This window comes from Battus philenor, unplaced genomic scaffold (genome assembly GCF_028537555.1).
Source record: "Battus philenor isolate CCGP_79_NKW_IND1 unplaced genomic scaffold, ilBatPhil1.0.hap1 SCAF_5, whole genome shotgun sequence".
Lineage (NCBI taxonomy): Eukaryota > Metazoa > Arthropoda > Insecta > Lepidoptera > Papilionidae > Battus > Battus philenor.
The window spans coordinates 7,748,718-7,773,834 of record NW_027181715.1 but is presented as its reverse complement, the minus strand read 5'-3'; the positions used below and the strand labels follow the sequence as shown (position 1 = coordinate 7,773,834).

General features: G+C 31.3%; 3 protein-coding genes across 3 annotated transcripts; 2 read left to right on the top strand and 1 right to left on the bottom strand.

Moving 5' to 3' along the window:
- The first annotated feature begins 5,243 nt into the window (after positions 1-5,243).
- On the top strand, positions 5,244-10,283 carry repo (reversed polarity). The gene is made up of 3 exons (XM_068772419.1): positions 5,244-5,948; positions 8,056-8,179; positions 8,256-10,283. Exons 1-3 carry the CDS (start codon positions 5,575-5,577, stop codon positions 8,907-8,909), a joined length of 1,152 nt encoding a protein of 383 aa, XP_068628520.1. The 5' UTR covers positions 5,244-5,574; the 3' UTR covers positions 8,910-10,283.
- Positions 10,284-10,603: 320 nt separating this feature from the next.
- On the bottom strand, positions 10,604-18,782 carry LOC137929682 (transcription termination factor 5, mitochondrial-like). Its single transcript, XM_068772740.1, has 8 exons — positions 18,589-18,782; positions 18,276-18,513; positions 18,034-18,194; positions 17,116-17,456; positions 15,686-15,817; positions 13,760-13,878; positions 11,926-12,204; positions 10,604-10,994 (listed from the first exon to the last, which is right to left on the bottom strand). Exons 1-8 carry the CDS (start codon positions 18,716-18,718, stop codon positions 10,718-10,720), a joined length of 1,677 nt encoding a protein of 558 aa, XP_068628841.1. The 5' UTR covers positions 18,719-18,782; the 3' UTR covers positions 10,604-10,717.
- A 447-nt stretch (positions 18,783-19,229) lies between these two features.
- On the top strand, positions 19,230-24,774 carry Tmem43 (Transmembrane protein 43). Its single transcript, XM_068772710.1, has 8 exons — positions 19,230-19,312; positions 19,393-19,499; positions 19,892-20,118; positions 20,638-20,831; positions 21,596-21,771; positions 22,403-22,631; positions 23,040-23,145; positions 23,975-24,774. The coding sequence occupies exons 2-8, from the start codon at positions 19,395-19,397 to the stop codon at positions 24,108-24,110; spliced, it is 1,173 nt and encodes a 390-aa protein (XP_068628811.1). The 5' UTR covers positions 19,230-19,312; positions 19,393-19,394; the 3' UTR covers positions 24,111-24,774.
- Positions 24,775-25,117: the final 343 nt, after the last annotated feature.

The following is a 25,117-nucleotide window of genomic DNA, read 5'->3' as shown; positions in this document are numbered from 1 at the left end:
CCGTGTTTTTTTAAAAGATGTTTATTCACCATAAAACGTTTATACTTTAGTATTTGCAGCTTTCGCACAATTTCAATATTGTATTATAAATATTAAGCTTCCTGCAGAAAATATTTTTAATTTTAGTTTTAGTAAATAAGATTTTTGGGACTTATCACCCTGGATACATGTATATATTAAAAAAGAATTAACAAATCTAACTGTCATTTTATATTTTTAATTACTTTGGTATTTATAACAATTAATTGTCTTCTGAATATTAATAAATATTACGAAATCTCCACCGTCACCCAGAAAGCAATATAGTCTGTCCGTTGCCACTACTGCTGCATTTTCATAATAATCAGCGCACCTTTTCAGGTAGAATTTCATAAAATACGTTCTTAGCAGTTTTTAACTTGGCAAACGCGATGTTCTAACCAAATTTGTTAAAATCTTTGGAAGAGGCTGAATGAAGACTGTTACGGTTAGTCCTATTGAAAACCTATGGGGGAGGCCTATATCCAGCTGTTGAAGGTCTATGGCTTATATTATAATGATGATGGAGCCTTATAGTTTCAGCGATATCGTGATGAGAGTTTCAGAGATTTATATATGCGATTTCAACCGATGTTCAGTACAGTAAATTTTTATTCTTAAACATCACTTAGGGCATTAATCTATCTGCATATCCTATAGTAAGTGTATACATAGTTCACCGGCAAAAGCTAAATACAAAACTTTGATTAGTTTTTTGCATCAAAAGGCATCGTTTTTTTTTACAGAAATTACTAGCTGGCTGTTACTGACTTTGGTAGGGGGGTACCACCATAAGCGGTTTGGCAATAAAAACATCTAAAATTAAATAAAATGATGAAATATTTCATCGTCAGAAACATCTAAGGCTATTTCACCGTTTTAGCCGTAATTCGTTCATTGCTGTACATAAGTTTCGCTATAGATTTCCAATAGAATCGATAGGAAGCAGCCTGCGTCCAACTTCTTAATAATTTCATTTTTCACGCGGTCGATGTACTACGCTGTCCTTGCCAGTCCGTGGTATCCACTCCAGAATCTTAAGGCCCTCGTGGCCATCTGTTCCGCACGCTATGAGGCCTGTTCACAGCCTTTTCAACTTGCCAATCCGTTAGGCTTTGTCTGTATCTCGCCTTAATTGTAATTTAACCTCCTAGAGAAATTTCGACTGGGAGATTGCTGATTAGGCCCGAATTTGGGTAATATTTACACGTATAAATACGCGTTTAAATTATTATATTCACTGTATGTAAAACATGTTTGTAATTCATAAAAAATATATTTTTATTTTTATAAAATATACTTCCTTCATTGATGCATCTTAATCTATCTGTGGGTAGTTGATTAGGGTCAATGATATATCATAACTAGCGCTTTTATGTCAGCTCCGAAAAAGATAGATGTAAAAGTGTCAGGCTAGAGAAGCGGGAGCCGGTGCGCGAGGTCATTTCAATTGAAGTCAATTAAAGCAATTGAGCCCAATTGAGCGAGCGGCAGATTCTGCGTCGGCCTGCCGTCGCCAGTGAGATTTTATGTGAAGCGCCTACGCGTGGAGTCACATGATTCATGCTTAATACCTAACGCTTATGAAGGAAATTTTGAATTTCTACTTATGTCCTTACACTCGTGCCGTTTTATATAAATTACAGCATATTAAACTTTTTATTATGTATACCTATATAAATGTACAAATTTAAGGTTAGTTTTTTGAACATATGACTTTATATTTCTCATATTTTATAATTGGGTGCACTCACAATAAAGTCTATTATTTAAGTCTATGTTGATCATGGATCTACACAATATATAAAAATTAAATCTCGAAAGTGTTCACATGGCGATTTTTCACAGGTTAATGATCTCCGCATACAATGCCTACGAGCCTAGTGCAAAGATAAACAGTAATCATACATTATAACATTCTAAATTAAACGCCTCAAAAAAGAGTCGTTTTCTTAATTAAATATGTTTTTATAGATTTATATTATACTTTGATGTGTATAATAATATTAATTAAATTAATTGATAAGAAGATAAATTGATTAATAAGTAAAAAAATATTTCTAATATAAAATAACAGTTTATCTTTTTGTTATTACAGCCGAAAACTTTTGCTTATTATTATCATTACATTTGTGTCCTCACACACTACTAAATTACAACGTACCATTGTTATGAATATTGTATTATACATAAATGTAATTTACTTCCTTTCACCATTAAATATAATTATTATTATGATTTTTGTATTATGCATATATTTTTATGGTAATGAAAATAAAAATGTTATTAAAATAAAAAAATACGATGATACGACATACACAAGAAAAAACTCATCTTGATTGCTGGCTATTACAGACCCATTAAAAATTTGAAGCAATTGACTATATTTCTTTTTTAACCACCTTCCGATTGTCACCATTGTCTTATGACAAATTCGAACGTATCGAAACAAATCTAGTGGTAAATTATAAATTAAACTTTATATAAGGAAAGTATTAGTTTTGAAATTGAAAAAAAAAACTTTGTCATTCTTATGATTACTTGATTTTGCTACAATTGAGACTACGAACTGAATTGTTTAGATATAATATTATAGTAGCAGTGGAACTTTTATTATAAAGGTAATAACGTATAATGTAACTTTATAACTTTATTTTCCTTAAAATCACACAACGATATGATTTACATATGATAACCCTCTTTTTTAACTAGGTAGGATACTATTGAAATGTTTTAATATTTTTAATTACGACACCTCCCTTTCATATTAACATTTTAACTTTTAACTGCGGGTTATTTAAAAGAATTTAGAATTTCACACTTTCGAGGTTAAACCTGAATGATCTTTTCAGAAGGATAATCTATTATTTTGTATTATTGTTAAAACCTAAAAGAGCTTTACATTATCAGGAACAAGAGGTATCACTTTCCTGTTTTAAAAAATCTCCAATCTGCAGATTGGATTTTATTATACATTCAATACTAATTACAGCATTTAATTTTATTATATTATAAATATTTACATATACAAAAATAATAGAATCCTATGTTCTTAATTTAATATTATGAAAGCCAATGTTGAGATCTAGATTAGACGATAATTGCAAACGTGAACAAAATTGACAGTTTATTTCGAGTTTTCTTTCATTTTTTTTTTCACGAAATTTTGCTTCTGACACTTAAAAAAGCAAGCGTCGTATATTGCCATTTATGGCAAGAACGGTTTAGTAAAATATTAACAATTAATTTTGAGTAACTGAGCAAGAATTTTATTTTTAGCACAAAATTTATATACAGTTTAAATATAAACACAATTAGCTTAAAATTATAATTAATAAGCTCATTAAAGCATTTACATGTATAAAAGACAATTTTTTAACTATATTGTAGAAAGGCAGTAATATTTAACAACTCCCTACTAACGCTATTGTAACAATAACCAGAACCATTTGTTTGATGGATATGAAGTTTGATCAACTTTAGATGGATTATGTTAACAATCGAATATACAAAAAAAAAACCTTTATTGAAATTGTAATAATGGATCGAAGTTTTATTAAGGTTTGAAATAGCAAGTAACCTCTTCATAAGAAATGAAATTGCTTGCGAGCTAGCTAGTTACACGTTATTATAGCCAGTTACATCAGCATATTATCACTACTTTTGGCTTAGATTTTAATCAGAAATTTGCAATGAAATGAAGAATTAAAAGATAAACTACAAAGCCACTTTCATACTTTTTACCACAGGCCAACTTGGTGAACTGTATTGTTATTTCTAATGCATTTATATTATGTACACACTTAAGTTTAAGATAAAAGCGTTAAACCAGATCTGTTTACGTTTAATTTTCCGATAAATATTATTACAATTTCTAATATCCACTACTAATATGTAGAATATATTTTTTAAAATCACTGCTTTTATTGGTTGTGGTATGGTTGAAGTCAGGCTGAAGTTGCTCTTTAATATAACATATTATAACAAAACTATATAACTGTATAACAAAACTATTTGATGCTAGATACAAGTTTCAATGTTATATTTAATTTCTCAAGTAAATTTGAAATCTTTGAATGTGAAAACAGTAAAGAAAATTATTTTAAAAAGCTTACAATGTTTGTAGAAACTGTTCCAGTAAAGCGTTCGCGGAGCTTTATCTGCGTTAATCACATTCCTTCGGGTGTTAAACTGCACTTATATATACATGTATATCCTGTGAATATTCTTCGTTACACAAACACTTTTTACGCTGCCATCATGCAGCCATATACATCACTCAAGTAGAAGATATAACAAGAATTCAAGTTAGGGGTTTGCTACCTTTCACAATATTTCACTAATGTTTATACGCATTGTAATGACCCAATTTTTTTGCGTTAGTACAAGCTGCAGATGCGTTGAGAAGTGCATCAGCGAGTGCAATTCGTGTTGTCTGAAAGTCACCAATAAACCCAATGAAGCAGAGATCCCGCTGGCGAGCGCCAGCACCAACCTAAATAGACTCTGATCATCTAAATTGACTTCAATTAAATAACAACCGAAATTGTTGAAATGCGCCATTACTCCCTCAACGCTAATCTAAGTGCCAATAGTCAGGGCGAATGTTTTATTAATAATCCCCAGCAATAACTGTTAATTAATAATTAAGCGATGGGCGCGTCGATCGACAACGCCAGTATGCGTGTGTCTCTCGCGATGTTCAACTTGTTCTACAGCAGTTTTCTTAAAAACTAAAAAATTGTTTTCGTTACGCTACTTCTTTTCATTTCTTAAATTCGACTATTTATTTGTTTATGATTAAGCGATATCTTTTAGGTGGACTCTTTTCGACACGTGATTTCCCACGAATATAAATCATGAGTCGGACATACAAGTAGCATTGACACGGATTTACAATAAAGCTTTTGGACGTGGAAAATAATGATGTGGGTGTTTGCACCCTATAATATGAAACAAACAGATTGTCAGGAGAGTTTGTGGGAATCCCGCATGATATGCATTCAGAGGCTATGCGGTCGGTGTAGCTCCGACCCGCAGATAGCGGCGGCGGCGAGTCGACGTCGGGGGCTCCGAGCCGATGGGAGTGGCCGCCTCGCCTCGCTATTGGCTCGGCCGGGGCTCCGTGTCATAGTCCTAAGCGCCCGCCATACCCGACGTAATATCTCACGTCTGCCCTCCCGCTACGAACGAAATTATCATTGTAGCGTCTGCTCTCGACGAGCTCGAGCGCCGCAATCATTGGTTCAAGTCATTCGTCGCCAGTAGTATTATGGTAATATAAATTGACCAACCGTAGAGCAAATTCGGTTAGTTCGTTAAAGTTGATTAAAGCCATTTAACCGGGACGGACACGAGGATACTAACGGCTCGAACGACGATCCCCAGTGTTCGTTGATGAGCTAAATTGTTTAATATCGGCGTTGAAACATAAGTCCGCGCTGGTGGAGGTAGCGGTTGGGTGACGCCTAAGAGGAGCGCGTGGCCGCCGCGACGGAGCCAAGCGAGGTGGGCGCGGTGGTAGCGGGCGCGCACTCGCCCGCCGCCGAAGGCTACATGTACGTGTGCGGGGACAGCGCCGGCTCCGGAGCCGCGCGCTACGAATGCACCTTCGAAACAGCCGGCCCTCCTGGCATGGACCAGCCTACCTTCGAAGAGCATATATTCAGCGACTTCAGCAAAGAACGCCACGTTCAGGTTGTAGTGGGTGCGGGCGGCGAACTTCAGTATCGTGACGAGCTACCAGTTTTCGCAGCGGCTGCTGATCAAAAGAGGAAAGAAGAACCACTGCTGCTGCAATCCGTCGAGACCGCACAACCTCAACATTCGACACACCCGCCGCATCCTGCGCCGCCTCCTGCGCCGCCTACAACCAAAAAGAGTGAAAAGAAAAAAAACGATAATAATGGCATTAAGAAGAAGAAAACCAGGTAAGAATTTGAGTAGAACTACATTTAAATTCATTTACATTTTTTTTCTTGTCTGCTTCTCAGTCGTTTCTGTAGATCGTGTTCGTCTTGAATCGCCCTGACGGAATCGATGCTGACTTCTTTTTACAGCACCTTTCCTCAAAGCAACAGTAATAGAGTCCAGTTATTGACTTGTGTTTATTATAGATGTATATTATTAATAATGATAATCAAACAGTTCAAGTCTATGGAAATTATATACCTGAATTTATCTGTGTGCGTTATATACTGATTATGACTAAAAACAAAACTATACATTATTTTTTAAATTTTCGCGAGCTTACAAGCTAATCTAGTTTTATATTAACTTATGAGTCTACGGTTTCTACGTCGTAGAACCAATTATGTGAAATTACTACGTTTGGTCAGAATTATTACTGATTCTATTCTAGATTATTGTAAGGGAAATTTATAAGTTAAAAACTAATTAATGATAGAATTTTAAGATTACCATTGTCCCAAAATAGAAAATGGAAATATTTCAAATAAGTCGATAAACAGAATGATAGTTATAAAATTTTTGCATCCTTTTGCTGAAAAATGAGTTATACATTCTCCTTTTATGGTTTTTACACCAATAACCAATCAACCTGTATACTAGGATTAGACAAACGCATGATGTGAATAAAAATCTTTATTATTTAACCATGTACACGATATGAATTCAATGCCTGTAATTTGAATTTTTGTTCAACTAATTGTTATTGAAAATATTTGTTTTGCTTGACATTTTATTGTTGACAAAATATTTTTAGCGTATTTCGAAACTATATAATTTCCTGCTTATTGTTTATCTAAACTTCAAGCTTCAGTCTTGCTACTGATTTTGTGTTTTAAACAACTACGTATAACTATTGACTGTAAACAGAACTAACGTTGAACTTAAAATATTGTACATAAAAATTGACACCCCTCTTTCTCTTTATTGCATAACTAATACGATGAGTATCTGAAAACGATAATGACATATGGCGTAGCAGTTTAACTTTTTATTTCTATAATAAAGAAAATGATACGAAAAGAAATTCATAGTAAATTAACAATACTTTTAAGTACTTTTTTTTAATAATCTTATGTCCGTGGGAGTTATAATAAATTGAATATTATGTATCCATTTTACACATCTTTTGTCTAAATTAATTTACTTTCTTTACGAAATTATAAAATGTTTAATTTTTTTAATAACAAGTGTTATGGATGTCATAAAAACTGCATTTTAAATTACCGGGCACGTCACATTGGGTTGAAGTTAATTACCCGCATGTCCGCAGGGAGTCAATTGACTTATCGCATCATCTATTTATTCCAATACTCGTAAGGCGTAAAAGATCTTATTACACCTATTAATTTGAATGTTGGAATGTATTTTTTATATTGTTTAAAAATACTCTTATTTCTTGTATAACATTGCAATAGCGTTATATTCCCAACTTAGTATAGCACTTAATTTTATGTAGGTATTAATAGTCGATTAAAACTTATCATAATTAAAGCATAGTTTATTTTGGTAATGAGAACAACCAGTGAAGTTTTGTTTTGGTATTAATAATAATAATTAATACAAAACGCAATAAAAAGTTTATAACGAAAAATTTTAATTAAGTAAGCACATAAAACATAGGAACGCAAATAAACCGGAAATAAATAATATATATTTTTGCCCAATGAAACACATGCAATTTTAAAATATTATAAATTATAGTTTTCATAAACATTTGAAGCGTAGTATGGTAAGCACTACACTATTGCATTCCACCACGCGTTGTAAGTACTGTCAATTGGTAGGCAATTAGAACTGGCACACGTCAGGGGTGAATTTCGTTTCACGCTCAATCAATTTCTGCGCGCGCGCCCGCAGCCATATTGCACGCGTCAGATGTTTGATGCACCGCCAATTGATAAAAACAATTTACATATAATTTGTATTTATAAACATTATTCAAATATAATTTAAAAAAATGATGTTTGCTTTTATTTTTTGGTATCGCTCAGTAATTTTAAATAAATTAATTAAAGATTAAATATGATTTGTGAACAAGAAAAGGATTTTTAAAACTTTAACTTGCAGGACTACTTTTACTGCATACCAGCTAGAGGAGTTAGAACGTGCATTTGAACGAGCTCCTTACCCTGATGTATTCGCGAGAGAAGAATTAGCTCTTAAATTAAATTTGTCGGAATCACGAGTTCAGGTACGTGAATTCTATTAGCAAATTCTAATTTGATTAATTTTTGTGACTGTAAGATGTGAATAATGTTTTTTAACAGGTATGGTTCCAAAATCGAAGAGCGAAATGGAGAAAGCGTGAACCTCCAAGAAAAACCGGGTACATTGGTTCCAGTTCTCCGAGTTCGACTACATTAGGCGGCGGATTTTCTACTATTGGTGGTAATTTACCAGCATTTCCACAGAATGGTTTATCGGCTCCAGCTGATTCATGGTCGTACCAACATTCATATGAGCTATCCTCCCATCACCTCTTATCATCTGGTGGTAGTGGCTATCCAGGATTTAATTCTCAACCCGCGGCGTACTCTTACACAACTGTTCTTAACGGTCACGACGGACAAATGTTTGCACCAAGACATACCTATGAGTACGGAGAGGGTAGTCCGCCTCCTTTAGGTGTGCGAGATTATCCTATGATAGCAGCTCACTCTCCACAAATGGAAAGTCATGGACATGACGACAAATTGGATTACCGCGGCCACGAACACGAGGACAAATATTCAGCGTGTTCACTGCAAGAGGAGCCACCACGCTATGTAGCACCTTCTGAGGATTATGAAAAATGTGGCATGGTACCGCACGACAAGCACTACGAAATGGATCGACACTCTGAACTGGCCCCTCCCGTAGTTGTCAAAATGGAACCTAACTCTGGTCAAGCCTACACATCGTTGCCCCCTTTTTTGAATTGAAATACTCCTTTTCGAAATTAACCCAAGGCCAGGAGTAATTTCGAAAAGGAGTATTCGGAACGACAAATAATAACTTTTTTTTAAATTATAGAAGACCGGAATATAATAATATTAATAGGTTTAATAAACAAGGGTTTATTTCATTTTATAACATGAAAACACGGTCCAAGAAAACTTATTAAAAAAAAACAAACGAAGGACTTTCAAGTTTTTTTTCTTTCTTATGTACACAAAGAAGCTATAATCAACTTAATGTAGTCATTTATTCAATTGCTATAAAATTTGACATTTTAGCGTAATCGTGTATTTTTTTTTTGTTATAAAGTTTTGTAAATAGCATTTTATTATGCAAGAAGCTCATAAAGTTATGAACAATATTAATGCAAAATATTTACGAAACTTTATTAATAATAAGTATATTTTTTACTATTAAATATTCTTCTCGTGTTAATTTGTAGAAAATTTCTTTTCCAAGATATATGTCTTATCTGGAAGATACAAAATGTAGACTTGCAAATGCGAAGTCTGTTGCTAAATTGTCATGTGCATTCCTTGTGCCTTATTATTTAAAATATTTTAATTAGTTGTAATTAGTATAACAGTTTTGAGTTTTAAACTTTGGCATTTCTAGCGAATAAAATAGATAAGAAAAAGAATATTTTTTATAGGTTACTGTGTTCTCTTCTCTGGGATTTTATGTAGTTAAAAGTGTGTTTTTAAAATCTTGTTAAATAATTCCCTACTTTCATAATAGCTAATTACATTTTTATTGCTTTTTAACTTTTCCATAAAAATGCTTGTTTAAGCCGTTCACAATCTTATGAAAATTTACCAAACCGTTATAATTTCAGACGTGTTTGATTTGGTTTGCAAGCATTTGCTATCGATCAGACCTGGTGTCAGTTTACTATAACAAATGAAAGGCAAATTGAAAAAAAAACTCAAATAAATATCAAAAGTTGATATTCATTTTGCCTCCTCACAACATACATTCGCAGGCGTTTTGATGGCGACGTTTGATTAAAAATACTAAGCGTGTGGACTCGACATTAGGCCAAAGTGTTTTCAAAAAAGTGGGACAGTGGAAAATATTGAAGTTTTGATAGATAACATAGTATTTCTTATGAGACACATAGGCTTTCTTATGAGATCTTTTCTTTTATTTTATAATTTATTATACATAGAAAAGTATTATACGCTGATTTTGTAAATATAAAATGTGATGTCGAATACCTATCAGTAATTATTTGTATATAGTTTAAAACCTAACGTGAATATCGTGCCAAGTTAACTGTAATTTGATTTTTTTATTGTTCTATTCATAGTGATAGGTTTTTAATATTTTTACTATTGTTTTGTCTATAATTAATTAATAGTGTTTGTTATTAAAGCTTTTTATTAAGAATAATGCTCCGTATCGCTTTTATAGAAACGTAAATATTAAGTTTCCAAGCTGGCTGTATACATTACATGATATAAGTAATTTAAGCTGTTTCATTTTGTACTTGCAAAAAATTGACATTATTTTAAATTAAAACACCAATGAACTAAAGGTAACCGTCAAAAAGCAATAATTTGCCGATAGTAAAATGTATTCATTGTTTTATAAATAAAAGAGTGTTGAAAAGTAGAATACAATTTTTATTTAACTGAAAGGTATATATACAAATTATTCACTTAAAAAATATACACTAACATTAAACTAGTAAAAGAATATTCCAGTGTTGGAGATTAATTTAATATTGGTCGAATTTTTTAAACATTTGACTAATTTCTTAATTCTTTATTGTAATACAACATAGTTTTCATTAGTTATTACTTTTATTTATTTCGTATGTGCCAGTTGTGTTATCATTATGAGGCGACGTCTCCCTCGCAGTTTCTTGTTTACTCCAGATACCGTCACCGCTGAAATAGTATTTCTTTTCGATTTCATATATCACCAGGCTTAATATTTGTTCATCGGTTAAGTTTTCATAATTGATGCTATTGTAGTTTCCATCCAAGCCTAAATCAATATCCTTCGTTACGATCCCACGACTCCGTTTCTTTAAGAAATACTCAAAATACTTTTTGCTTTCAATACTAGAAAAAGATAATAATACTTTTATACATATACTAGCTGATCCCGCAAACGTTGTTTTGCAAAAAAAATATTTTTAATTTTCAATTTAAAAATAAGGGTTGATCGTAGAGGGGTGAAAATTTAGGTTTGTATGTATTTTTGTATGCTGTATCATAATAAAATAAAAACTAAAAAAATGTCTAAAAAATTAAAAATAAAATTTAGGGGTGGACCACCCTCATCACTTAGGGGTATGGAAAATAGATAGTAGCCGATTCTCAGACATGCTGAATACGCATGTGAAATTTGGTAAAAATCGGTCAAGCCATTTCGGAGGAGTTCAAGTTCGAACACCGTGACACGAGAATTTTATATATTAGAAGATTTAAAAAAAAAAACATTATATAAAGAAAAAAACAACGAATATTAAGCAAAATTAAAAAAATTGTTATAGCCGAACATCGGGTAGTTGGATATTTGTAAGTTATTTTTAAATTAAACTTAAGAAAGCGGTTTCAACAAGTTACTAAAAGTCTAGTTGACATATGGAACATAAAGGTAGATATGACTATTCTTCTAACTCCCCTATTAGCATCATATAGTAATTATTTCGACAAAAAACTTTCGCCCAAATATCCGAAAACGCCATATCGTAAGGGACATTGTTTCTATATTAATACTACACGTTTCCATGTTTTTCAATATAAGAATAAGTCCAGGCTAGTAAATGTCGCCGCAATATCGTGAGGGATATTGTTATATAATTTCTTTCAATTTAGTGTTAGTATTATTATTAGGTAGTATATAGTGGTCGACGGTACAAGACTCGAAATATCCCAGAATACTCCCAGAGATTTTGCTGATTGTTAATTCAAATTTCATTTAATGTTATTAAATTATATATTCAAAAAGTAAAAAATAATATTTTAAAATAAAAAGTAATATACTTACAGTGGATATAAAAGTATCTGACAATTATTCAAGATAACGTCACCATAAAATATCTTCTTCAAGTATTGAATATTCTCATTGATTATATAAAGCGAAGAGTGTAGCCAGTATTTATGTTTCTTTAGATTATTTAGCACAAGCTTCGTCAAATTCGATTTCTCGTTTTCATTTGAATGCAAAGTGTTGCTACCTTTATCTTTTTGCGCGGTTTGAATAGAATTCGTTATTAATATTGCCATATCTCTCCCACAAACTTTATTACCGAAACCATTGATGTAACTGAAAATTTTAACAAACAGAATTATAACAAACTTATTACATAAAGTTTAAAATGTTTAGTTAAAATTAATGATCGAGTTAGTGCACGAACTTAATTTGAAAATCTTTTTTTAAAAAAGGTCACCAATAGTCAATTTAATGGTACAAGTCGTGTCTACTCGTATTAAGGTTAAGGTTAAGCGAAAATTATATTTGTAATAGCGGAAATAACAAGAAGTCAAAATTGTTAACTTATTTAAACTATTATTTTAATGTATAGTGTTTTATATTTTTACAATATGTAGTTCGAATTGAACCATCAAAATATTGTGCTACAAAAACTTTTGTACTGCGTCTTAAGTATGGCGGGAAAGCGAGGTACGGGGTGGTGTTTCGGTCGCTTCGTTGCTTCTGTTAACGTTCGCGGCGGTGGCGCTCATGCTTCTTTTATCCTCGACTTCCAACTCGCCGCGCTTTCTTATGGCGCAGTTCATTTTTTTTGGACCGGACTGTCGTTGCAAATGCTATTAGCAGATTCCGCGGGTTTGAGGTGACAAAGCGCAAATGGCCTAGCCTAGCCTAAGACCTGGATTGGGAGGACGCTTAACTGATCGTTTCGGCGGACGCTCTATGGAGTGACCAGGCTCAAGCGCCGCAACAAGGAGACCCTGGCTTGGGCTGTGACTCGTATATAATAACCACTTAGCATTCCGATACAAAGGCGCCCGAGAGTGCAAAACTTCGGCTTGATTGGTTGCTAGTGCCTAGCTAATATCACTATTTCCACTTCGGAAAGCGTTAGTGCTGGAAGAGGAAGTAGCGTAACAAACTTTAGCAACGCTTCTATCTAGTATGATGAGGATGGGCATTCTCTGTGATATACAATTCGGCCTAATTACCGACGAAATCGATTAGTTATCGAATTACGACATTGAAGGTGTGCAGTGTATGTTGTTTGACTTATTGACGACGCGTCTTTCGGAAACTCGGGTACGTTTCTCGGTCTCAGGAAAATTTGGCGTTTGTATGTAAGAGAGTAATTGTATTACAGGTGGCGTCACCTACAATAAATGAATTGCGGTACAGTAGTTTCAGTAGCACTATGAGCGCTAAGTTGGTAAAATGCTTACTAATTTTTAAAAGTTAGTTTGAAAGAGTAGTAAAAGAAAAGTTATACTAAATAGCACAGGAAGGAAGGTACTGCTGGGCAGCTCTGTATCACAATACGTAATAAATTTAAGGAGTTAATTACACAAAAGCGTCCGAAAAGCATAAAACCCCTTTGAGTTTTTTGTGGGCTGGTGTCAGATCTATTCTAGTGTTTTACTAAATTTGGTTTTTTCAGGCAATCTTTACATAATGTTCACAAGGAGCCAACGTAAATTATCCTATGCAGATAATATGAATAAATTGAATAAGTATCTACTTACATAGCAAACTTTTAGAAAGATTTTGTTCATTGCAAAGAACCATTTTCTCAAAAGAAATAAAAAATAATGTAAATTCTATTTTTATATTTTATTAATAATTGAGCAATGTTCTATATAAGCAAAATGAATTAAAATAAGGTACTTACTTATTAAAGACGTTTCTAGAAGACACTAGTTGGTTCAGGCTGTAACATTGCTTGGTTGTGGATTGAATTTTTTCTAGACGTGATAACATTTTTCTTTTGTGCACCACCAATGATAAAACCTAATAAAACATCTCATATATTCTTTATGCTAATAGGCAGACATGTATTATAGCCATAAATTTAAAATGTCAATTAAATATATATGGCATATAGAAGAGATGAACGACCATAAAACCAAAGACAACCTTGTTTTGGAAGACGCTGGATGCCTGTTGTTTTCAACCAGTTCTATTGGAAATCTGTGGAGATAAGTTTATGTCCAGCGGTGGATGTCTCACGACTGAAATGATACAGATGATGACGAAAAATTTATTATTAGAACTGTTAAATAAAAAAAATTGTGAGAAAAAAGTATAAATCATAGGTTTGTAAGTTGATCAATATGGACAAAATTTTACAATTTTGTATAAGTAAAATAATTTTCATCGTAGCAAGTGATATTTATTACAGTGCCGTTTATTCGTATATTATATCATATTCTAAAGACTACACATCACATATTGTGATCTTACATACACCTCTTAATTCAAGATGGTTTGAAATTTCCAGTTCGAAAAACTTTCTGCATTAGCCAGTACTAAATATTTGTCATTATCATAATATTTACTTTCTTTTACATTGAACCCGATGAAGATTTTAAAATTAATAATGAAAAAATCCTTAATTGAATAAACATACACATACATACTCGCAAATACTTATACATTTCATTATTACTAATTATTATATCCGTTTCAATATATGATTTTATTTCTCACTTAATATGTTTTACTATGTATTCTTAAAGATTTTGAAACTATCTTCTTGTGAGCTGAGAGATGTTTACTAAAACAATGATAATAACAGCTTTAGTCAATAAAAATAAGTTTTTTGTTATTATTATTAGGATGTAGATTCAACACACATTAGCGTCCGTGTCTATGTTTTTATATTTACGTTTAATATTTCCGAAATTTTTTGGCTCACATTTTTGGATGTTACAGTGTTTACTAATACTTTTTTCTTTGGCACTCGGTGTTTGGCACTGGTCGGTGTAATATTACTCCTGAGGATGCCAAGTAGAGGGGTGAAACGTGTGTTGAGTGAATTAACGGTGGTAGTTGTGTAATTTATCAGCGGGCTGGCGGGCGGTGCACTTTATTGCACGACTACTGCTACATAGCGTAAGTAGCTATATTTTAGTCCCTTTCTTACTTAGGATGAACTCCACAAAGTTAAGCCTGAATCTATTAGATAATACTTTTTAATCTATTTTAACAACACACTAAAAATTTCCAGTTTTTATTATTCTTATTACATATTGCCATTCCCAGGTTGTATACAGCCAGTGTTTTTGCGGTGGTTGCCGTATTCGCCTCATCAATAAAGCTTGCGATCACATCTTGTGTCTCGTCCGTGTAATACACGCACGAGTTTGTGTGACGTGAAATGCTACCACCGTATGATGGCCAATGTTTGCAGCGCGAGGCTATCTGTTGTTCGACTAACAACGATGCCTTGCTCTTTAGCCCCTGAACCTCGTGGATGGCGAGCGTCCTTGAACCTGTCCCTGTTTATAGGTTTGGGTGTAAGTTAGGTATAGGGTGTTTCTCTGTTTGAGATTGTATCCCCAGAGTAAGGACGCATAGTCATAGAATGCAGCACCTTTGACGACTACATGCCCTAATAAAAGAAAGTTAACGGCATCTATTTTGATGTATGTTATTGTACCAAATAAAGATTATTATAATTATTAATATTGTCCTAAAAAAATTGTAATACTTAACTTATTAAGTGCTTTTTATTTATTCATCAGATCTTACACCAGTATATTCAAATTTGATAAACTTGTGAAATAAAAAAATTGTAATAATAATTCAACATTACCCTAGGATTTGTTGATAGTATCTGGTACTCTTTTAACTCTTTTAATTGATCCAGCCTTTCCTGGACACTTTGAGGGTTCATACAGTACACTCTGAAACAACGTCTTTGAGCATCTTCACTGATGTCATATTTCTACAAAAAAAATAGGAACTATTTTGAAAAAATGTGCTATATCTGATATTATATGAAATGTGTCATTTTATATTAAACATTGAGGGTAGGATTATATGAGTTATTTTAATGAGGAGTGACAGAACAAAATATGATATTTCCATGATTTCACCAAAGTTCAAAAATTGGCATGAACAAGTTTGCTTATGTGCAGTTAAAAAATATGGGTTCTAATGAATACATAAGTAAAAACGCGTAATAAGCACGTTTTTTGTTATATTTTCATATAAAATTAAGTATTTATTCTCAGGTAAAAAATTAGAATAAAATGTTATGATTGACCATCGACAAAATTATAATTCGCACAAAACTGTTATGAGATATCAAGATTTGAAAGTACTGCGTGCCAGAAACATACGAAATGTATCAATTTCGTTCCTATTTGGTCTATTGATATTTTTAAACATGGAAATGTTTAAAAATGTCAATAGGCCAAATAGGCAAGGCAAATTGCTTAAAATTTTTAAATTCAAACTAAAACCAGTCTAATGGGTGACATAATTTTATGGTATTGTGTTGAAAGTGATTGCTAATTTTTTTCACTAAAAGAGGAGTTTTTACATTTTATTTTGCCATTCCTCATATATACATAAATATTATAAAACAAAATGTTAATGTTAGTTGTTAAATATACTGAGAGTTTTTTTGGTAAAGTGATTTATAATGTAGCTTATTAATTTTTATCAAACAATAACATTTTAAATATGATTAATTTACAGAATAATTAGTTATAGATGTAAAAGCTTTAAGCTGGCAATACAAAGCCTACAGGGAATAGTACACAATAATCAATTTTAATGTAATAACCAGAATTTTAAAACTTTTCTTGCTATATTATTATTACATTCTTAACTATTTTTGAAACCTTTGATTTTTGGATATGGTGTACTATAAATTATTAAACAGTAATTGAGCTATTCACCTCCTTAAAGCTTTTACTATAACACAAGAGGATATTGGAAAAATGATTGCTTACAAAACAAACATCTTGATAGTAGAAGTGGTATAGCATTGTACAAATATTATAAGAATAGAATCACTAACAATCGCTAATTAAAAAAAGGCAATCTTTACATTAATAAATTCACCAGAATTTGTTATAATTTATTTTTTTACATTTGTAAAATAAAATGTGATTTAAAAAAATACATTTTATCTTAAGATTTATCATTTTTAAACCATGTTCAATTAACATTGAAATAGTATATTGATTATTAATTACATAATGAAGTGCTATGAATTTTGTGAGTTTGACTTACCTGCAATATATTTTTTATTTCCAATAAAGCCTTGTAGTTATTTTTTAAAATTCCAGGGTTATTTCTTATAGCCTCTCTAATATCATAACCTGCTAATGTGTCCACATTTTCAATAATTAATTTAGTATTCACTGGATCTGACGAAATAATGAAACCATTTCTTCTAATTGTGTCCGTGTTAAATTTGATATCATTTTGTGCTATATCTATAGCTTCTATAATGTCACACATAGGTCTATGTCGAAGTGGTAAATATTTACTACAATAACTTTTGAACTCGTCTTCAGACACCAGAAGTCTCCATCTCAGATATTTCTCAAGTACACTTGTCCTCAAGGTTACTGAAAAATTTTGTTAAAATAGAATTAGATTAAAAATATAAAGTGACAAGTTGGTAAATATAGTATAAGTAAAAAGTTTTTTAGATATTAAATACCATAAATATTCTACAACCTATATTAATCTTTCAACCTTTATTTAATACACAGTTTTTGATAAATGAATGTCACATCAAAATTAACTTATAGCAAAGATAGTGGCGAAACCCAGAAAATCAATAATAGGTTTTTTTTTTCAACAATATCTATTTTAATTCAATGTTGTCACCCCAGTATGAATTTGTGCCTCCTGTTTTAGGATTTATAGTTTTTTTTTTGAAAAAAAAATTATAGTCTGGTAATAGGAATAATATGGCAATTTTTTTTTAAATAACATGACATCAATTTTTAACTTATAAGACACCTGTTTACAATAAAAAACAAAATAAAGAATTTAAACCAAAAATTATTTTCCTTTTTGTATTCAAACACAAAAAGGTATCCATAATAGTTATAAAGTCTATATCTAAATCCATCTCTTGGAATCTCTAGAGAAAATGAATATTTATCAGAACGGTGTGGAATCAATTAAGATACATACATATAGAAGTACTCGAATCTGGGAAATTACTTAAATGTTTTTCCTTTTCAGGCCAATCATTAAAACACTGTAGTAATTTTCTCTCTAAGTCCAGGTTTGGTTTTAAAAGACCCTCTTCTTTTAAACTAGCTATAGTTTTGGATCTTACAATTGAGTGATACCTGCGAAATTTAAATTATTACATTTGAAACTCAATAGTTATGAAGGAATAAAGAAGGTATACAATATAAAAAATAACATACTTAATGATATATTTAGGAATAATTTTCACAAAACTGCATTCTTTCAAAATTTCTGCATAATTTTCCATACTAATTGCATTCATGCAAAACACGTGAGGATCTTTGCATGCATCTATTGCTGTTAGACCGAATTTTTTTAAGACCTGAAGAACATAATCTATGTGGGTTTGGCTGACTTTTTCGAGATTTGGATGCCGAGTTCTTAAAATACGCAGCGTGTCATTTGATATAGGTTCTCCTGTAAACGTTATATAATTATAATTTTTTAAAATAATCTCTCACTTTAAGGTATTTCACTAATAATACTATATACCTGTAACTTTTTCATAAAAGTTAATGAAAGGCATGTTATGATACCATTTTTTTAAACCTTTATCAAAAATAATTGATAGTAAATTGCTTCTATATCTCGCCAATATGATAGTGGTGTATTTAATTTGCATTTTATTTACAGGTGTGTTAATCTATACATTATTTCCTTTATTATTCTAATATCAACAAGTCTTATTTTGTAATCGAAACAATTTTGACACATGTCATTTGATTTTCATTCAAACAGATAATAGTAGTTTTGTAAAAATTCTTCGTGAAGGGAAAAGCAGAATGTAACGAATATACGATCTCATTTTCATTTTTATTTATCTATTTAAAGAAAACTTATCGTATCCTAACTATATACAAAGATTGTAATTGCATAAATCAAATATAAAAAGTATAATCTCTAAACATATAAAAATATAATCTATAAGCCATAAAGAGCCTTAAATTAAAGACTAATTTACAGGGTTCTAAAATGAGAAAATTGTTATACAATTATTATTTTGTGTTTCATTAATAAGCTGCATGGACTTTATTTCTTTGCCTGTAATATAGGCAGCCTGAGTAATCAAAAAGAGAAAAGCTACTAGGTTCTATCAAATATTAGCAATAAGTATTTATTTTTGTGTTGTGATTAGTTATTATATTATTTGTCTCTGATACTAAACTATTAGTATTACATTTTTTTAAATTGCCAGTAAACTTATCTATTGTTGCAGGTAGAATATTTTGTACTATTTTTTGTTATTTTGAGTTATATTTAAAAGAAATATTATTGTATAAAATATATATTTTACAGATATGGATGGGTATAGTTTTTGTAATCAGTTCAAACAAACTTGGTTAACGACCTTGCTTAGCTTAGTATTATTTTTAGGAGTTACTTACTTTTTAGTATGGGCAGAGGTAAGATTTCTTTAATAAAATAACCTTTACGCTTTAATTTTCTTTATAATAATACACGTATTAACAGGGCTTATTTTTTAATAACCTTTTTTGGCAACGTCTATTAATGTCGGTAAATTTTGTAACAGAATTAAGTTTATTTAAATTTCAATAGGATAATAAATATGCTCTATATGCATGTATTATATTTATTTGTTTCATACTACTACCTACCTACTATAAACTTGTTAGTTTGTAAGACAAACTAGAAGAGCATTGGTTTGAAGATAAAAAATTTGTTTAAAGCAATATTATTGAAAATCATATTTGTTATTATATACTTATTAATTTATTAATAAAGTATTATACTTTAAGCATTTATTATCAATAAAACGAACCTCTACCTTTTTCAGAGCCAAACAATTGAGAGCAATCTAGTGTTAGAGGAGTTAATATCAGGAGCAGAAAGTATTGATGTACACACAGCTTATGATGCAGGGCATTATGAAAATCGAATTGTTCATATCACAGGCCCACTTCGAATATTAGAACCAATTTCAGAACCTGATTATAACATTCAAGTGTTAGCAGTTAAATTGAGGAAGCGAGTCCAAATGTATCAGTGGATAGAAGAGACAACGTAAGTAAGATAACAGTAAGGTTGTATTTATTATTACCATCATCATTATAGCGATAGGGTTTTTACTTCTAGACATCAGCCTCCCCACATATCCAATTGGACTAGTTAGAATCAGCTCGCATTTAATGTTTTCTAACATCCTAAATAAAGATGACTGTCTACCATGTAGGCCATTCTTTGTTGACCTTGCTAGTGCCAATATATTCACATAATGATACCCCTTTCAAAATGATTTTCTATAATTTGTATAATATTATTAGGGCAAAATATTTAATGCTAATTTATTTTGATCAGAGGGATCAAAAGAGAATCCATAATTACGAAAGAGGTTTAAGTTAAGTGACTTTAAAGCAGCCACCTCAAACTCAATAATGCTGAGGTGGTCAACTGACAAATGGCATTTATTAATGACAAAATTAAATTAAAATATTTATCATAATTTTATGTTTAAAATAATTCTATTATGACCTATTATGATTAATAGAAGTAATGATTTAATGAGTGTCATATGTTTTACAGAGACCAGCAAAACTTTTTAAGTGAACCAGGCGAAGAGTCACAAAAAACCTATTGGTATCATAAAGACTGGAGAGATTATGTTGTGGATTCATCACTATTTTACATAAGACCTGGCCATCACAATCCAACTTCAATGCCTATTTTTAGTGAAACACATATTGCAGAAAGTGTGAAAATTGGGTGGTTATTCTTGGGTAAATATTTAAGTCAAATAGTTAGATATTAACCAAAAGCAATGAAATAAAATAATGAGCCCAAAAATCCCGAATTTCTCAGACGATCTTGGAAAGACACCTTTTTTATCTGGGATGGGTAGCCCTGTTAGGTGCTACCCCTAAACACTATAGTAATATGTAGGCATCAGTCTTGTCCCTTTGTAGACACGCAAGACGTCCACTGTGATTTCTATACCCCACTACAGCAGTGTAAAAAAAATACCAACTGGTCCTGCTGCTTTGAATGGAAGAAAACTGCTCAAAGCTCATATGAGTTTTTCAGTCCAATCTCATCAGCATTGCGCCTGCTGTTAATGTGTATGCTTCTCCAGCTTATTGTAAGCCAGGTGTCCTATTACTAGGGAAAAAGTGCATTTCCAGCAGTAAACATTGAGTTTCTAAGGCTGAGAATTTGTGCATACTATCTTGGTGACGAAACTGGTTTGCTTAGTCTAGAGTTTCCAAATAGCTGCAGAATTTCTTCCATGACAATGAACTCCAGTATCTAATTCGTATTTTGTGTATGCCTTTACTGATATATAGTCTCTAATAATAATACAGGTCTCTAGCTTGGCCTGACATTATTTAAATGAGATTTGTGTTTAAAGAAAAGTACTGGATACCAAATAATAATTTATAAAACTGTCCATCAGTTGAATATTATTTAGTGTCACATTATTATCAAGTGATTTCGAAGTGAATCAGTTTTAATCTAATTTATATTAATAGTTATAATTTTTCAGGTTTAGAGGTAAAGCGGAAAGTGAACGACTACTATGAAATATGGTCTGACTCCAGACCAGAACGGAGTGACATTAAGTTGCACTCGGGTTTCTATTACCACGGGGCGAGTGCATTAGAGCATGAAGTTGGTGATCTACGTATACACTTCTCATATGCTGGACGAGAAGATGACATTGTGAGTATCATTTTAATATGTTAATATTATATAATAGTATTAAATTTTGCGAGATCAGTTACCTTAAAGACTTTTTGGTATTACTTTTGTTTTTTTGTTATTATAACAAATGTTAGTTTTTCATTTAATTAGATAAGAATAAGTAATTGGACCTGGAATTGCAATAATTAGCAGTAAATTGTTTTTAGGTTGTTATTAATGAGATATAAAACTAGGTGCACAAGGCAGATATTGCCTTATTAGTTAAAAGCATTCAGCAGTTCTAATTATTAATTGCAATTGTAATGATAATAGACAAAAAATTTGTCTTATTTTTGTAATGTGCAAAAATAAATTACTAGTTGTTAAAAATAAATACAGAAATGTTTTATTTAAAATGCTGTTGGTCACTGTCAGATATGAAGAAAAATTTTGTCTCTATGTAATCTAAAATATGCGTAAAACTATTACTCATCTTACTGAAATTAGGAACATTTAGACACACTATATGGGTATGTAGCATATTATTTTCATGGTGACTTGAAATACTTAAGTAAACATTTTTATATAGAAAAACACCACATTTTTTTGTATAAATAAATCAATTGAGGAGTTTGATAATAGACATTGCTATGTAATTACTTATTTACAGTATACTGCAGTTGGAATTGTAGAAAGAGGAATCCTCCAGCCATACACCTCAGTAAACTTTAAATCAGCAGACCCCATATCACTTTTTCGCAAGGGTTCCTACAGTCTAAAGCAGCTCTATGATTTGGAGAAGAGAGATGCTAACATTCACACTTGGAAGTACCGGATGCTGGGGTTAATTCAAGTCTTTGCTTCAGCAATGACTCTACATCCTGACTGGATCACATTGTGTAAGTTTTTACAAAATAATTAAACCATGGCCTCATTGATATGCTCACAGCCGCATAACGTAATGTAAAGGGTTATGGTCTGGATTTCTTCATGAGCTCGAATCAGTAATGGGGAGATAGATAACCTAAAGTATCAGGCAGAGCCCAAATGATCAGGTGAAGAAGAAAGAAATGAAACAGAAGGCCTTAAAGTTCTGGAGTACAGATCATGGACCACCAAGCATAGCACAAGGTGTCCACCGAGATGGCCTTGTTAAGGTCGCCGAAATATGTGGTATGCAAACTGATTTCAGTTCTAATATTGTTTTGGTTCGTTAAGAAACCTATAATATTGATAGATCTATGATTTACTATATTTTGGTAGATTACCGTTACATAACATTAATTAAATATTTTTCATAATTTCAGTTTTGCAGTGCAAATGGGTATCCAGCAGCCTAAGACGTTGTTCACGGGTGTGGGTTAATCTAGTCCTGTCATTCTCCTATACAATGTTTATAATATCAATGCCCTGGTAAGATAATTTGATAATGTATATGTCAATCTGGAAAACATTTGTTATAATCGAACATTACTACAAACTTATTATGTATTGGGTTCAGTTTTTCATTCTTACTACATTATTTAAAATACAAAATCTGCAAGGGCAGATAAAAACAATCATTCATTTTATTATATAGTAACCAGAATTTTAAACTTTTTTCTAACTATTTTATCTTTGTAATAACGCAAGACAGTGTTTTCAAAATTCAGAAATAATAAATAACGTAAACATCGTATTTATTAATTCTGAAACTTTTACATCTGTAACCAAACACCCTGTATGCTTAATGCAACAATTTTTGTTAGTTTGGTAAAGTTTTTTGATTTATTACTTTATAATTCAGAGACATTTTACAGGTGTGTAAAAAATTCAGCCATCTATTATAGACATTTATAGTTATTTTATTTTATGAACCTTATGTGTCCATCAAATTAATTTTGTACATTCTTTACTATATATGTGCACATGTAAAAGACGTTTGTACTAATCAAAGCAATAATTAAAGACACTAGATTTTTTTGATGTGCCATGAAATTTAGTTTATGTAACAAAAAGGATTTATTATCGCTATTTTTTAATATTCAATAATTGAAAATAAAAAATAATATAAAATAAATTAAAAATAAAATAATTAATACGATTGTTTAAAGAGGTTAATACACATCCTGCCCTAGTTTCGTTTTGAGTATGTATTGACAATTTTTTTTATTAGCAAACATCTCTTTGAGAGATGTACCAATGTAAGGTGTTGAGGGATTATTTAGAAGATTTTATGTTTAAATAGTTAAAATTTTTCCAGGTTGATCCACAAACCGATCTTTGGGGCAATGGTCATGGGCGGAGCGCTACTACCTTTGGTTCATTATTCTACCCTGCTCGCTCGTCACGAACTGCCCCCGGAGTCAGGGTACACACGTTGGAGAGATGACCGCTGACCAACGCCTCCGCCAATGTTGTCGGAGATGTTCAGCGTGTCATTCATGGCTTTATTATATGTGTTTATTATTTTCGAAGATGTGGCTGTAGGTATTACATGAGTCCTTTGAGAATCGTTTAGTAAAGAAATAGTGGAAAAGATTATTGAATCAGGCTTTTTAATTGCTGCCATGTTAACCTTATTTGACATATATCCGAATGTACTGTATAAATAATTACAACAAATAAAAGAAATTGTATTGATTAATGTTGAATAGAAGTATTAATTTTTTTTCTTTATAAAAATACATATCAAAAAGTTTGGCTACCTACAAATGTGTTGCCATCACCATGTGCCAAAATCCAAAATGTACTTCCTATAGAAGTATTAAATATATTTTTGGATAAAAAATGTGTAAATACATGAATGGGGAACATTGTCATATGTAATTTAAATAGATTTAATTCATAATTTATTATAATTTCACTTATTTAGTCATGCACGTTCAGTATAAAAAAGCTTATATGAGGTAATCTCAGAATTCCTAACTAAATATCTACCTATGAGTAGACTGTACTTATTTTGTAATAATTTGATAGATATATGCTTCTATGCTGTCATTACTTATCATAAAATTATATTTCAATCTATTTGCAATGTATACAATTTAGGTTATTTTTATGTAGAGGTAAATTAGTTTTTTCAATGAAGGTAGCAATTTCGTTGAAAACTTTTGAGATTATGAATCGATTTGACATTGAGTATGCACAATTAAATCTATATGGGTGAAAATAAAAAAAAAAAACAAATGATTGCAAAATAGGAATTAATAGGATTGTATACTGAAATATGTAAAATTTGAGTACAGGTGTAACAAAAATTATACACTAAACATATTCATTACAGATTTTAGAAATGATCACCAAATTTAGTTATTTTTTACATTTATTTCAGTTGATTCCTTTAATCTTAGATAATGTAAAATTTTATTCTCTAGGATGAAAACTTAGTGCTGTTTTATTTATA

Bases quoted from the DNA above. Each gene is read 5' to 3' on its own strand.
- repo (XM_068772419.1), top strand. From the start codon at position 5,575: ATGTACGTGTGCGGGGACAGCGCCGGCTCCGGAGCCGCGCGCTACGAA. The intron at 5,949-8,055 runs GTAAGAATTTGA...TTTAACTTGCAG, and splicing joins ATTAAGAAGAAGAAAACCAG to GACTACTTTTACTGCATACC. The intron at 8,180-8,255 runs GTACGTGAATTC...GTTTTTTAACAG, and splicing joins TGTCGGAATCACGAGTTCAG to GTATGGTTCCAAAATCGAAG.
- LOC137929682 (XM_068772740.1), bottom strand. From the start codon at position 18,718: ATGCAAATTAAATACACCACTATCATATTGGCGAGATATAGAAGCAAT. The intron at 13,879-15,685 runs GTAATGTTGAAT...ATGTTTTATTAG, and splicing joins TACTATCAACAAATCCTAGG to GTTTTATCATTGGTGGTGCA. The intron at 10,995-11,925 runs GTAAGTATATTA...ATCTTTTTCTAG, and splicing joins CAGATACTTTTATATCCACT to TATTGAAAGCAAAAAGTATT.
- Tmem43 (XM_068772710.1), top strand. From the start codon at position 19,395: ATGGATGGGTATAGTTTTTGTAATCAGTTCAAACAAACTTGGTTAACG. The intron at 20,119-20,637 runs GTAAGTAAGATA...TATGTTTTACAG, and splicing joins CAGTGGATAGAAGAGACAAC to AGACCAGCAAAACTTTTTAA. The intron at 23,146-23,974 runs GTAAGATAATTT...AAATTTTTCCAG, and splicing joins TTTATAATATCAATGCCCTG to GTTGATCCACAAACCGATCT.